The sequence below is a fragment of the Oculina patagonica genome, chromosome 5 (assembly GCF_052425735.1).
Source record: "Oculina patagonica isolate OP01 chromosome 5, crgOcupat, whole genome shotgun sequence".
NCBI classification, from domain to species: Eukaryota; Metazoa; Cnidaria; class Anthozoa; order Scleractinia; family Oculinidae; genus Oculina; species Oculina patagonica.
In genome coordinates this window covers 23,241,741-23,256,862 of record NC_135762.1, presented here as the reverse complement: position 1 = coordinate 23,256,862, position 15,122 = coordinate 23,241,741, and the positions used below count along the sequence as shown (strand labels likewise).

General features: G+C 39.7%; 3 protein-coding genes across 7 annotated transcripts in view; 2 read left to right on the top strand and 1 right to left on the bottom strand.

Moving 5' to 3' along the window:
• LOC144653371 (synapsin-2-like) overlaps positions 1–15,122 on the bottom strand; it is a 67,900-nt gene that overhangs the window by 41,880 nt on the left and 10,898 nt on the right. The gene's annotated exons all lie outside the window — the stretch shown is intronic.
• LOC144653378 (metalloproteinase inhibitor 3-like) lies at positions 464–5,651 on the top strand. Its single transcript, XM_078513356.1, has 2 exons — positions 464–658; positions 4,286–5,651. The coding sequence occupies exons 1-2, from the start codon at positions 550–552 to the stop codon at positions 4,822–4,824; spliced, it is 648 nt and encodes a 215-aa protein (XP_078369482.1). The 5' UTR covers positions 464–549; the 3' UTR covers positions 4,825–5,651.
• On the top strand, positions 8,142–13,380 carry LOC144653375 (metalloproteinase inhibitor 3-like). 3 transcript variants are annotated; one of them, XM_078513352.1, is made up of 2 exons: positions 8,142–8,516; positions 12,509–13,380. In XM_078513352.1, the coding sequence occupies exons 1-2, from the start codon at positions 8,405–8,407 to the stop codon at positions 13,057–13,059; spliced, it is 663 nt and encodes a 220-aa protein (XP_078369478.1). In that variant the 5' UTR covers positions 8,142–8,404; the 3' UTR covers positions 13,060–13,380. The 3 variants fall into 3 exon arrangements, 2 of the variants coding, with proteins under 2 accessions (XP_078369478.1, XP_078369477.1); XM_078513351.1 differs by lacking the exon at positions 12,509–13,380 and adding an exon at positions 9,626–10,350 and having other exon boundaries at positions 8,197–8,516; XR_013570732.1 differs by lacking the exon at positions 8,142–8,516 and adding an exon at positions 11,381–11,736 and having other exon boundaries at positions 12,509–12,641.

Genomic DNA, 15,122 nt, shown 5'->3' with positions numbered 1-15,122 from the left:
TTTACTAACGTATACCGTTCGTTGTAAACATGATTGCAATCGCAAAACTAAACGGAATTTTATCTGTTGCTTTATGTGATTGACTAGTGACCGCTTCCAGTGCGGATTTCCCTTTATATGATTCGAACTGGAATGAAAACTTTTGAAAAGAACCCAACTTGAATACTAGCTAATACAAAGCAAATATTATGTACATAATACAAATGTAATATATTTGTTTTCCTCATTGTTTTGACATCACTTCTATCGGGAAGTCGCCGTTTCGCTACTTTTCCTACATTATCAAATCTTATCTTCTTTCAGGGGGGTCTTTAACGGAAATTCTGTTTATTTTACAAGGGCGCGGTATGATTACGTAATTATCGTTGCAAGCGCATTATAGTGACGTAGACGAGAGCAAATGGCCATTTCGTTATACCGGATATCACGTTTCGAAAGTGCTGACATATAAGTAGCGCTCAAGCGAGTTAGCTCTTTGCATTGACGTACAGCAATCGCTCTGTTAAATGCGCGATCATCCACGTTTTATACGACAACGTAAATAGAAAGATGTCTTTGCTCTTTAACGTCGCTTTCCTGCTCGCGGTTGCGGCTTCAAGCGAAGCTTGCTCGTGTATGCCTTTTCATCCCCAGGAAGGCTTTTGTGCTGCGGATTTTGGTGAGTTGTAAAATGCTTCCCTTTCTCAAGTTGTTTGCACGTAATTGTAGCTTTGACACGCAGAGTTGAGAAGTGCAGTGATTGTTGTAAGTTTGCATGTTGACAAGCGCAATAGCAGGGATATAAATCGATACACTTCAGGTTCAATTACTTTTGGATTCAAAACGAAAAGTTTCAGTTCAGATCAGTACGAACTGCGTCATTGGTTAGCATCAGCTTGCACTGTTTGGCTTTTTTATTTCCAGTTATCACACGGCGGGTCAAAATAAGTGACTTTGAGACCCACACAGCTCAAAAGAAAATATCAACACAACGCAGGAAGCGAAACACTTCTTACTTTATACAAAGTATCATTTTTGTAGCGTTTTTCGCCAGACTAAGCTTCGATCGTAAAGGGAGACGCCGTTGCTGGAATTAACAGAGGAAAAGCAATTAAAAGATGTATAACATTATATCAACACAGCTAAATGCCTGGATCACAGATGGAAATTAAAACTTGTTTTCTTTAAAGATCAAAGAAGCAGTCGGACGCAGTATGGCCAAAATTGCTTAGAAATAATTAAATTATTCTCATTATAAAAGTAACTGGTGTTTAGCGGGGATGTTGGCACATTATCATTCACCTCGGTTTCAAACACCTTTCCTGTTGAAAATGTGCGCTATCTGTAGTTGTTTTTGTTTTTGGCTAGATTTAAATCTCTTTTTTGTCGTAAAATGAAATATTTGGTGGATTTGGCAGACAAAAGCTTTGAAAAGATTTATAACATTATCACATCATAGAAGTCTGTCTTGGCAATGGATTAGAAATTAAAACTTGTTTTCTTTTGAGATCTATTAAAAGTCTTAGTCGAACGCAGTACGACTTGTTTCTCGAAAGACCTCCGAAACGCTTAAATGAGTTATCATATATCGAAGGGAAGTTGCGATAACATTATTTATCTCGGTTTCAGAAACTCTTCCTGTCTAAAATGCATGTGTGCTTCGCTGAAGATAAAAAAAAATTAATGCACGCACGAAAATTCTTTCGTACGACTTCTCTACGTTTCTGTTATAAGCTGCGGTCGCCTTCTAGATTGCTCTAAATATTTGTCCACTTTACACATAAACATAATCCTGTTATTACTGTCACGAATCGATGAGGTACTCCCTTGACCGCAAACAGTTCAAATTAAAACGAATGTCAAATTTGACCATGAGTTTTGTTTAATACATTGTACACGGACGACCGGTTTTTTCCTGTTCGATCGCCTGAACGAGAAATTTGGCGAGAAAGATCAGAAGCGTTTTGCGGCCATATTTTGACACGCCACGAAAGAAAAATATGTGTTTGTTTGTTTAGCTTGTCTTTGAAAAAGCCTTGATCCTTCGATCCACACTTTATCAGCTATTATCTCCCCAGGGCACGTAGAAAACCCGCGTGGTCGGTCTATCGTCTTCTAAAAATTTCCTTTACTCACACACGCCCCGGAAATGGTTAATTGGTTCTACGCGGAGTAACTTTTTGATGACTTCTTTTTCAGTTTGATCATACAATTTCATCTAATTTTGACACCAAATTTGGTCTTGATTTTTCGCTTTATTACCGTTTCAACTCAAACCTCCTAAGGTGAAATTGCCGACCTAGCAATGTCTGCGTAACACGAGAAGTAGAAACTACAGCTTGCGAAGCGGGTTAGGCGCGACGAAGCCGCAGATCAACATAACTCTCCGAGACAGGAATGCGGTCTAAACAGTGTTTTCTTTTCATTCATCACCGACGTTTGTCTAACTTTTTGCTAACACAAAGGTTGCTTTGAACCGTTTCATGTTTAGTTCCAGCCAGATCCCAAGTATATAAAGGGAGGGGGGGGGGGGGGCACTCAACAAAGCTTTATACAGAGGAGGGGAGGCTCCGCCTTGAGGCACAAACCCTTATCCTTGTATACCGTAAAATTCCGGTTATAAGCCCCCCCGGTTATAGGCCCATCTACCTGGAAACAAAAAAATACATCCGATTATAAGCCCCCCCGGATATAAGCCCCCCTCTACCGGATGACAGTACTGAATAGGGCTAAATGTTGCTTTATTACGTTTTCAAGTAAAAACGTATTTCAGTCAACACTCCCGTGACACTTTTCAAAACGATTTTTTCATTCCGCTTATAAGCCCTCCCGGATATAAGCCCCTCTGCTTATAGGCCGACCCAAAACCCCTTACGAAGTTGTATAAGCCCAGGGCTTATAACCGGAATTCTACGGTATATCATTTTTGGCTAAAAAAGGTAACCCTTTGGTATGCCTTTCATGGAAAATGGGAGCCCTTTTACATACCGCATTTATTCGATTAAGCGCCCACCCTGTAGGTAGGAAAAGTTAATAAGCGCCCAGCCTCGATTAAGCGCCCACCCCCACCCCCTATAATGAGGGCACAAGAGGAAGTTTGATTATTGTTGAAGTTGAGATTAAAATTGACTAAGTACTACTAAGAGACTATCCCGAAGACCGAGTTTTTTTAGTTTTTTTTTACTGAAACTTTCAATGAACATTAAAAATTCAGCTTTCTTACATCTTCACGTTTAGTTATTATACATTGTTTTCTTGCAAAAGTAAACGTACTACTTGCTAAAAATTGTGAAAATTTAATAAGCGCCCACCTCGAATAAGCGCCCAGCCTCAAGGTCCAAAAATTTAATAAGGCGCCCAGGGCGCTAAATCGAAAAAATACGGTAACTAAAGTAGAAATAATGCATCCCTTTTCTAAACGTTTTACTTCAGTAATTCATTAAAATACTCAGATGAATAAACCGTAAACCGTTAGGTGCGTCTGTTCAGCATTATTTTTAAAGCCTCTTTTAAGTACTTAAATAACATTTCCTTCGATTCTTGAAATCCCTACTCTTTGATATACGGCCTTAAACTTGAGAAAAAGGCACTCCTCTCAGGCCGAGCCTCCCCCGTATAGTCTACTTTCTATTAAGAGTACCCCGGGCATTTCATGTTAAGTTGTGACAGTTTGGTGGTACTCAAGTTGATTTCTTATGACTGATTTTTTTCGTATTCTCATCACTTGTCTGATTGACAGCGTACTGTCTGCTAAGGAGAAATTACCAGTAGATCACTCTTGGGAACGGATGCTCAGCAGCTGTACAGGCGTTTCAGTTCTGCGTAGACATGTTTTGTTTGACTACATGTTTACCATTCCTTTTTTTATCTAAGCAGTCGCTTTACAGAAATAAAAATAAAAAAACCTGCACTGCGACCTTTACTCAAGATTGGTTTTACCACATCACGCTAACATTTTCAGTGCTATCATCAAAATCCTAATTCTCTTTGCCATCTATCTGATCATACATCTTTAAAACTTTACTTGGGAGATTTTTACCGTTATTCGAATGATTAACTAGTAACGAAATCACACGCGCTAACACAGGAATTTGTTCCAAAAAACGCAAGTTCAAGCAGAAAGGTTAAAACAGTTCGTTTTTTGTGCTTGCGTTCTTGTGTTGCTAGGCTCACTAACGAACCGGGGAAAGAATCGTGGGCGCTTGGGGGTGGGGTGGGGTGGGAACTTTTGTGCTTCCAGTCTTGGGCATAAGCCATCCCTTAAGCTGCTCACTGAGGAGAAACTTTCAATTTCTTCTGTTTTCAGTTGTCCGTGCAAAGGTCCTGTCTCAGGAAATACAAGGAGAGTCACTCGTCATCAGTCTGCGAATCCTGAAGACGTACAAGGGCGCGTCAGAACTCAACCAGACAGAAGGCATTCAAGTTTACGGTTCCAGACAGCGCAGTTTATTCGCCAAGGCTTACACTCCTAAGGAGTCTGGGATTTGCGCCGTGGACTGGCTCACAAATGACACGGTGTACCTGATCTCCGGAAAAATTATCAACGCAAAACTGCGACTGCATTTATGCAGTTCATGGGTTGAAGAGTGGTCCCAAGTCACTCAGCGCCAGCGAGTTGGAGTCAGGCGCTTCTATGCGCCAAATTGCGGATGCCAAATTTCACCGTGTTACGGAAATCACTGCCCAAAGCTGTCAGGGTGTCGCTTATCTCAATATATGAACCCTAGAGGCAACGACTGTGAATGGCGTCATTCCTACTGCTTGAAAAATGCTGACGGAACCGCATGCTCATGGCGCGAAACCGCTGAGTACAAGAACTGCACGAGCAATGCGATGATACCTTAGGAACTATGCCTCTATCAAAAAGAACGAAAACAATGATATACCCAAACAGTAATTTGCAACGATTTTTTTTATAGACACGATGAAGACAAAGCAAATTTGTCTTTGAATTTAAAGCGACAGGAGCGCCGGCTCCTGTTATCGGTTTATCACAGGGAAACCATGATGTATTTTAGGCTACAGGACACCCAACAATATTGATCTGACTTTCTAGAACAGTACACGACAAATTACAGGAAGTGAAGATGACTAACGATAGAAATTGATTACAATATGGACAACCATCAGTGAAGTATAGTTTGCACTGCACTTGAAAATTTGCAATATGTATTTGTTATGTTATTCCATAAATTGGAAGAAGGAAGAATAATCCCTTTTATAAAGTTCTTAGAAGTGCCAGAATTCTCATTTATAAGTGCGATATAGTAGCTATTTTGACAAGCCAGATTCGTTTGGTACAGTTTATGGTAAATGTACGTTATAAAGTGGAACCCCGATATAACGATATGCCAAGGGGGCAGTAAAATTATATCGTTATATCGAGGAATCGTTATATCGGGGTTCCGTCCCATACATTTTACTATTGCCGGGACATATCGGGAATATCGTTATATCGGGAATATCGTTATATCGAAGATCGTTATATCGGGGTTCCACTGTATAAGCTTATTATGATAACTCGAGCTCGAAGGAAATTATGATAAAATTAAGAATTCTCCTGAGTGGCATTATATACGGTAGCATAAATGAAGTACCATGTATTAAAGCTAAGGAATAGTTGGCTAGTATTCCAATGAAATTGTGGTGACATTAAAGTGCTTATTACTTTACACATGTGATATGCATATGGCAAGAGTTTTTTTTTTTTTCACCGAAACATTCCAAAACGTCTGAAAGGTTTATAAGACCTGTTTGATAATAACATTATTTTAGGAAGTTACTTTTCCTTGAAGACATAATTGAGAAAATAGTTCAAAAGTATTAAATGAATTGAGTTTTGAATGTCAAATAGTTGGAAAACCCTGGTATTTCTGGTTTATGAACGTTCCCGGGATAGTAATTCATATACACGCGTTATATAAACGCTTTAAGGGGATCCGTAACTTGTTTTAATATCCCATCTTTTCTCAAGGACAGTTCTTGCGTTTTTACGAAATTTCGAAAAACTTGTCGCAACATTTAAAAAAAAAATAAAGCTGGTTAATTGCAGTCCAAAGCTTACATTGTTATGTTTTTTTAAGGCCACAAATCACAAATAATTGTCCTTTTATTGAGCATTGCGCGCGCGATCGTTTTCTGTCAGCGATTATAGTTCACCACTAAATGTTCTCAGATTCTGATTGGTTTAAATTAAACACGTGACGCGATAGTGCCTGTCCGCCGGAGGACACTATTTAACAATTAGACGGCAAGCTCGAGGTTTCTATCGGCTGATAGTTGGCGAGGGGCGAAGCCCCGAGCCAACTATCAAAAGCCGGTAGAAACCGAGAGCGAGCCGTCTAATTGTGTTAGCATAACCCACTGACCGATCTATTAAACACAAAATATAGCTAGAGTTGATTTATGAATGTTTTGATTGATAAAATTCAGCGAAGACTAAGCGCGCGCTCCGAGAGCCTTCTACGGATCAATAGTAGGCACCTGTGTAGCCAATCAGATTGCGCGATTACCAATAGTAGGTCAGTGTGGTTATGCTAACAGCCCTTATAGTTCACCACTAAATTTTTTCCGATTCTGATTGGTTTAAATTGAACACGTGACGCGATAGTGCCCGCGCGCCGGAGGGCACTATCAGCCCATAGTGCCCTCCCGAGCGCACCCGTGCCTTTTTTGGTAAACAAGCGTGCCTGCAGACAAAAAAAACCCAACCAAATTCACTGCATTTAGTGGGTTTCTCGTCTGGTTTTGTTTCGTTTGTCAAATTTCGGCTTTCAATTGAGTTTTTTTATCCTCAGAATTAAAATAATTCACGATGCTTGTTTTTGTATGTGCGCGCGGAAGAAAATTTAGTGCTGAACAATAAAGACAATAGAGTGTTTCTGTCTCGGAACTATCGGTCTGATAGTTGCCCCTTGGAAATTTGATGTTCTTAAAACTAGCATATTTGCCCTCGAAGCTTCGCTTCTCGGGCTAATATTTCCGCAAATTTCAAATTTCCGCGGGGCAACTATCAGTTAATTGATTTTGTCAATTAACCACTTCTTGGCTACGTATACCGGCCTGTCGTGGCTGGAGACAAAACTCCACAATCACGTGAACGGGTAAGTAATCAAACTGGTTTATCTTGAAAATCTGGTTTTATTTTACCCATCTGAGTTAACGGCCGCGGCCTAGCCTGGGAACGACATTCGTTTAGTGAAGAAGCTGCAAAGACAGCAAATATTTGAAATTGTTTTGCGGTTGATAAGATAAATATCATCTCCACTCGAGCGCACGCCAAGGAAATGAGTTAATTGACTTGTACTTTCCTTATCAGTCAGCTTGTGATAGTTGACTCGGGGCTTCGTCCTATGCCAACTATCAGCCGACAAAAATCTCCAGCACGCGGTGTTATCGTAAAAGCCTGAAGCTTCAACATGCTATCCGCTTAGAATGAATGTGCTACATTGAAATCCCGATTTCTCAATTCTCTAAGGGAAACGAAAATTGGTTCAAGAAAACGGTTGTTCGAGAAAATGTTATATCAATGTTAAGTATACGCCATATGACAAATTATGATAGGTCAGGCCTGGAGGAAATTATGACAGAATAAGGAGTTGTCCTCAGTGGCATAATATATGGTAGCGTATACGAAGTAAGATGTAATAACGCTAAGGCAAAGTGAGAATAGTTGGTTTGGATAGCTTTGCATTGGTGATATTAAAGTGTTTATTTCTCCATGTAATGTGGTCAGAGTTCTTTTCAACCGAAATACTCCAAAATATCGTTCTAATATTCTTCAACGAAGGGACTATTAGAATTGCTTGAAACCTTGAAAGGATATCCCTGGAGAAAAAACTGTTAAAAGGTAGAGTCTAGTATAGTTTTAAATGCCAAAGCCCGGGGCAAGTACACGTTATAAGAGTTTTCAAAATACTTCTTATATAACAGTCTTTAAGGTTGACGCTCTTGGAGATTCGTAACTTGTTTTGATTTCTTGTATTTTTTCTAAGGACACTTCGTGCGTTCTTACTTAAAGACTCTAGGCATTGGTCACGCGATTTAGTCAGAGTTCATCGCCTTCAAAAGTCTTTCCTTTTCTTAAAGTCGTCTGGTTGGATTTTCCATTTATGTTCATTTACCATTAATATTTCGCCTGTCATTTAGTTTTCGCCGTTTTTCAAACGTTTCACCTCGTGTTTGGAGACTCTGGTCGCTCGTCGAATAAAGTGCCGTCTCTCTAAATCCAGTTATACCTTTGGCATTTACTTTTGAATCAGTCATTAATGCTCCAGAACAACCTGTTTAAAATACCGTAACGGGCAATTTAAAATTCAAATTAGCCTTAAGAATCGAACTGAAAGAAAGCAAACGGCCTGGGAACGAAATCCGTTTTACGACGCTTAGTCAAGAGAGTGAATATTCTGAACTGAAAAAGCCTACAATGACTGCAATTCTTTGTTCTGTAGCGGTGCTGTTGTGTGTGATAACCATGAATGAAGCATGTAGCTGCAAAACGGGACATCCACAGGAGAGATTTTGCTTTGCAGATTTTGGTAAGCACAGATTTGGATTCTTTGCTTCTTTGTATCTTTCTTCTCGACAAGTGGCCTTTGCCTTGAGTTTCTCGTTTGCTCGTAGTCACAGTCCTGCGCCTAACAGCTTCAACAGTGAAAATATTGAAGAACCGCTGTCAGGATACAACATATTATAAAATTTAAAACGATCTCTGGCTTAAAAACTTTAAAAATACGAGCTTTCGGCTGTTTGAACTACAGCCTTCGACGGGTAAAATGTAAAAAGGTAAAAATATGTAATGTGAGAAGTTGCGAAATAAAAATGCTAATAACTAAAAATATTTGTGAAAAAGAATGTTGTACTGTCCAGGTAGAGGACAGGAATTGTTATCCGCATTGGGAGTTAGCTTCAACAGTGTTGAACAGGCTACAGCCCACACACATTCGTGTGAGTGCGAAGCATCTCCGCACGGTGTTCTTGCTTCCATTTTGCATATTACACAGAAGATTGTTTCAGTAAACTACGCCTCGAACCCCCAGTTTCTCGAAGCAATTTTCGATTCCCTTAGAGATTCGAGAAATCGGATTTCACTGTACTGAGGTAATTGTTAAAAGGGGCAGTAAAGAATGTTTTGAACAGGTAGAAGGCAATACAAGAAGTGAAAGTACGATATTGTTTACTTGCGTCACGCTTGCATCACATTTGCTGATTTGCGAGTAGATGACGGAAGGAGTAATTATGCAATTTGCGGTGAATATATTGTTTTTTAAATTTAAAGTTTTCTTAAAAACTGCCACTTGCTTCTTAAATATGCGTGTGTGCTTATCTACAGTGTTTCGATACAGCAGATGAAAAGAGAAGCGTCGAAAAGCGAACTCTGATTTGAGATGTTTTGTAGCCTACGGGCAGATCGCGGTTTTGATGGACTTGATAGTTAACTCGTGGCTTCGCCCCTTGCCAAATGTCGACTATTTTGAAGTATAGAAAGAATAAGATCTTTTTATTTTCTTTTGTAATGATTTGTGATTTTACTTTTGACATGTCGTTTTGCACTTTGTCCCTGCTGGTTTGCTATCTACAGGGAACAAGTATCAGGTGCTATGTTGTCTGTTTACGTTAAAAAACTTTCAATTTCTTCTGATTTCAGTGATCCGTGCAAAGGTTTTGTCTCAGAAAGCGATATGGTTTTCAATCAGTGGTCGGGTCTTCAATCTAGAAATCTCACAAATTTTCAAGGGGGCGTCAAGAGTCAACCAGACCGAAGGCATTCATGTGAACGGCTCCGGGCAGGGCAGTCTATTCGCCAAGGCTTACACATACGATTCGGCGTGCGGAGTGTGGCTCCAAAATGGCACGGCGTACCTTCTGAGTGGATTTATTCATAACGTTAAACCCCTTAGACTAATGTTGAATTTATGCACTTTGCACGAGGAGTGGTCCCAAGTCACCCCCAGCCAGCGTGATGGACTCAGCCGCGTTTACGGTCAAAACTGCGAGTGCAAAATTTCAGGGATTAACTGCACCGGCTGGTATCGTTGCGGAAAGCTGAGCGGCTGTACTGACGACTGGAAGCAACGATTTGATTCCTACTGCGTTAAAGATGCCGACGGAACCACGTGCTCATGGCAGAATAGCACGAGCAAGGCGACCAATATGACTTTTTATTTTGTAGTTCTACTGTATTTACTTATTTTTGTTTAATAGCAATAACATTCGTGAACCGTGAAATAACATTTCCTTTTTGGTGTGAAAATATGAAATACACATTTCTTTTTCTTCTGAAGTGGTTAGTGCCGTGAAATGAGAAGCATGCCTTAAAGTTTACCGTGAACTGTAGACACGATGAATACAAAATAAATTTGTCTTTGAATATTTAGTGGTTTATGACAAGAACATTGTGGTGATTTTTTTTAGCGTGATTTCACAACATACCTTAGGCCTTCGCCACAGAACACCTAACAATACTAGTTTGCTTTTGTAGCACAGTACTCGAATGCGAGGCCGGGGCGCGCGCCCCGTTGCGATGGAGTAGTTCTTTTGAGAAGCCAGATTCATTTGGTTTAGTTTATGTTAAATATATGTCGTATAAGCTGAATTTGATGACTCAAGCCTGAAGGAAATTATGAAAGAATTAAGAGTTGTCCTGCGTGAAGTAGAACGTAATAATTTAAGTCAACACGTGGTTGGTGTGAACCCCTTTGTAATTGGAAATCATTAAAGTGTTTTTTCTTTCAAATTTGTATCGCGGTGAGAGTTCTTTTAGACCGAAACATTCTAAAACATCGTTTCAATCATCCAGGGCCGGGTTATTCGAAAGGCGATTAACGCTAACCCAGGATTAAAAGATGATCGAGGTTTTAATTTCTCTTGTTTTAAAGGTTTTTCCATAGCTAATGTTTTGTGAGGTTTAAGATTGGTCCACGTTTAAAACTGGGGGACAGAAAATATTAACAGAAAACCTCAACGAAATGTTATAAAATTGAAATCAAATTTCACGCTTATCCTGGATTAGCTTAATCGTGCTTTGAACAACCGGGCCATGTACTGCAAGATTTCCAAGATCTTGTACTACACACCTATGACTAAAGACACTTTATGAATTGCATGAAACGTTGAAGATATAATCGAGAAGGAAAACTGTTTAAAGGTATAAAAAAAATTACCAGTAAAAGCCAAAATACCGGGGCCAGTTTACTTTATAAAAGATATCAAAATAAAATTTAGATAACATTGTTTTAGTATCCTTCTCTTCGCTCTCGCACATCCGTAACTTGTTATGATTTCTAATATCTTTGTCATCTTTTCTTAGGGACACTTCGTGCGTTCTTACTTAGACTGATCATATGATTAAGTCAGTTAGTTGAAAACTCTTTCTTTTTCTTTAAGTCGACTGGTTGAATTTTAATTTTTGTTTATTTACCATTTATATTTCGCCTGTCATTTAGTGTTCGCAGTTTTTTCAACCTTTGAACCCAATTATCACTTTGTTATTACTTTATTTTGAATCAGTCATTTAAACTCCATAGCAACGTGTTCAAAAAACCGTAACGGGCGATTTTACAAAAGGCCTTACCACTTCCGTTTGAAGCGGCTCAGTAAAGAGAGTGAATATTCTGCTGACCTCCACTGAACTAAAAAAGCTACAATGACTGCAATATTTTGTTCTATAGCGGTACTGTTGTGTGTGGTAACCGTGAATGAAGCATGTACCTGCGGTCTAACAACATCCACAGGCGAAATTTTGCTCTGCAGATTTTGGTAAGCACAAGCTCGGATGTGTTTCACTGTGTTCCTTGTTCCACTCCACTTTCCCGTGCTAAGTTGTATTTGTCGATTGGCGCGTGTTCCTAATCCTACGCCACAATCTCAGCAGCCTGGAATGGGCTACAGCAGCCTCCCGCTTATTCAAACTCAGAGGGTAAAAAAGAAACCAGTTCTAGCTGATAACACGTCAAGTTTAGGAATGAGTGCGAAGCATCTCGTCACGGTCACGTCTTGTTTCCATATTACGAAAAGAATTGTTTTAATTTACAGCGGAATCCTAATTTCTCGAACATAACATGTTTCCCTTGCATTCGCTTCACTCAATCGAAAAATTTTAATTTTCATGGCGTGTCCTGGCGGTTCAAAACCTCGGAATGCCAATATACTGACGTAATAGGTATTCTTGTTGACGGTACTTCGTGCATCTTGTCACGATGATTTTTCGATGATATCATATACAGAGAATTGTTTTCAAAGACTTCAAACCCTCGATTTCTTGAGCTCGTTTCCCTTGCATTTTCTTCATTCAGTGGAACACTGTAATATTTTACCCGATTTCTCGAACCGATGTACATTTCCCCGCGGCCGCAGGCAGCCCAAGCTCACGTTTCGAGCGGTCGTGTCGTTACGTGACATACCTAAACCGCGCGTCGAAGGACTTTGAGAAAGTCTAGTCTGCTATATACAGGGAACATGTATGCGCTATGTTCTCAGAGCATGCACATGATTGTCTTCACAAAAAACTTTCAATTTCTTCCATTTTCAGTGATCCGTGCAAAGGTTTTGTCTCAGGAGGAGAAAAACGACAGTCGGGTGTTCAATCTGGAAATCTTACAAACCTTCAAGGGGGCGTCAAGAGTCAACCAGACGGAAGGCATTCATCAGGTGAACGGCTCCGGGCAGGGCAGTCTATTCGCCAAGGCCTTTTCTGAAAAGGACGAGGGGGCGTGCGGGGTGTTCCTCACAAGTGGCACGCTGTACCTTCTGGGTGGATATATTGGACTTAAAATTTTTAGGAAAAATAAACTCGAGCTGGATTTATGCAGTTTGCATGAGGAGTGGTCCCGAGTCACCCCCAGCCAGCGTAAAGGAGTCAGTCGCATTTACGGTCAAAACTGTGAGTGCAAAATTTTTCCCCGCGACGAAAATAAAGACGGAAAGTTGAAGGGATGTCAGTACAAACCGGTGGAAAAGCATGATTACTACTGCGCAAAAAATGATGACGGAACCAAATGCTCATGGCGGAGCAGCGCGAACAAAGCGACGAATATGACTTTTTATTTTGTAGTTGTACTGTATGTACTTATTTTTGTTTGAGCAAAACCATTTGTGAGCCGTAAAATAACATTTTCTTCTTGGTTTGAAAATATGAAATACATATTTTTTTCTTGTGAAGCCGTAAGCGCATAAGGTCCATAAGCCATAGCATACCCTCGCCACAGGAGACCCAACAATACTGGTTTGCTCTTGTAGCACAGTACTCGACAAATGACAGGAAGCCATTTAAAAAAGAAGTGAGGATGAATAACGATGGACAGGATGCAAATGGATAACAAGTTGAAGTTTTGCAATATGTTTTTTACGATGTTTTTTTCCGATTTACGGTACACAAATCGAATAAATATTCCTTTTTTCACACATGAGTTCTTAGAAGTGCCAGATGTCAATTCACATTCAGTTTATATGTGCGATAGAGTAGTCCTTCTGACAAGCGAGATAAATTTGGTTTAGTTTATGTAAAAGTATTCGTCATATAAGCGAAATTTGATAACTCAAGCCTGTAGGAAATTATGATGAAATTAAGAGTTGTTCTGCGGGAGATTGAAACGCGTAACAACTAAAGCTAACACGTGGTTGATGTGAATCCCTTTGCAATTGCAAATCATAAAGTGTTTATTACTTCAAATATGTATCATAGCCAGAGTTCATTTAGGTCATTGAGACCGACATTCAATTTGTTCCAGTCATTTAGTACTGTCTGATTTCTAACATTTTGTAGTACACGCGTATGACTTAAGGTCGGTACACACTAGGGACTAGTCGCAGAGACTTGCTTCGGGGACCAGTCCCCTACTGTGAATTTCTAGTCGCAGGGATCACAATTTTGGTCCCCGCGACTAGTCCCAAGGGATAAGTCCCTGCAACTATTCCCTGCGACTAGTCCCCTATCAGAAAATTTAATAAAGTTTTGAATGCCAAGTAAACTTTATAAAAGTTTTCAGAATACTTCTAAGAAAACACTGTTTTAGCATACTCCTCTTCACTCTCGCACATCCGTAACTAGTTTTGATTTCTAATATCTTTTATTAAGGACACTTCGTGCGTTCTTACTTAAAGACTTTAGGCGTTAGCCACGTGATTCTGTCAAAGTTCATTGCCTTGAAAACTCTTTCTTTTTCTTTAAGTCGACTGGTTTGATTTTTCATTTTTGTTAATTTAGTTTTCGCCATTTTACAAAATTTTTACCTCATGTTTGCAGCTTGTCCAAGATATGTGCCTTTGAACTCAATTATCACTTTGTTATTTGTTTTATTTTGAATTGAGTCACTTAAACTCCATAACAACGTGCTCAAAAAACAATAACGGGCGATTTTACAAAAGGCCTTACCACTTCCGTTTGAAGAGGCTCGTAAAGAGAGTGAATATTCTGCTGTCCTCTACTGAACTGAGGAAGCTACAATGCAAGTAGTTCTTGTTGACGGTACTTCGTGCATCTTGTCACGATGATTTTGTTTTGATATCACACAGAGGATTGTTTTCGTTTCCCTTGCATTCGCTTTACTCAGTCACAATTTTCATTTGCCATTATACTGACGTAATAGGTATTCTTGTTGACGGTACTTTGTGCATCTCAATCTTGTCAAGATGATTTTGTTTTGATATCATATACAGAGGATTGTTTTCAAAGACTTTAAACCCTCGATTTTTTTTGAACTCGTTTCCCTTGCATTTGCTTCATTCAGTCAAACACTGTAATATTTTAGTAACATAGAAATCTCAAAGAAATTTCGAGCGACTGTGTAGCGCATAACTAGTGAATGAAACGATAATTAAAATGTAAAAACCGGCGGTCCTAAGCGCGGGAAAAAGTGAAACGTACCCGCGGTGCTGAGCGCGGGAAAAATATAAGAACCCAGTTCACGACTGGTGTGGTTTGCACTTGATTGGCTGAGAAAAAGGAGTGTTTGTTCTTATTGGTCAATCAGTTTTTTATCAGTGCTCACCGTTGTTACTACAGTCTTACTTCTACTAACGGACGCAACCAATAACAGCCACCTCTCCACAACCGTCAACGGCTAGGTTTTTTCTTTCCGACTGTACGTCTTCTCATACTTTTTAGCCTTTTTGAAACGGCCAGCTGTCCACAAGGCTGTCCTTGG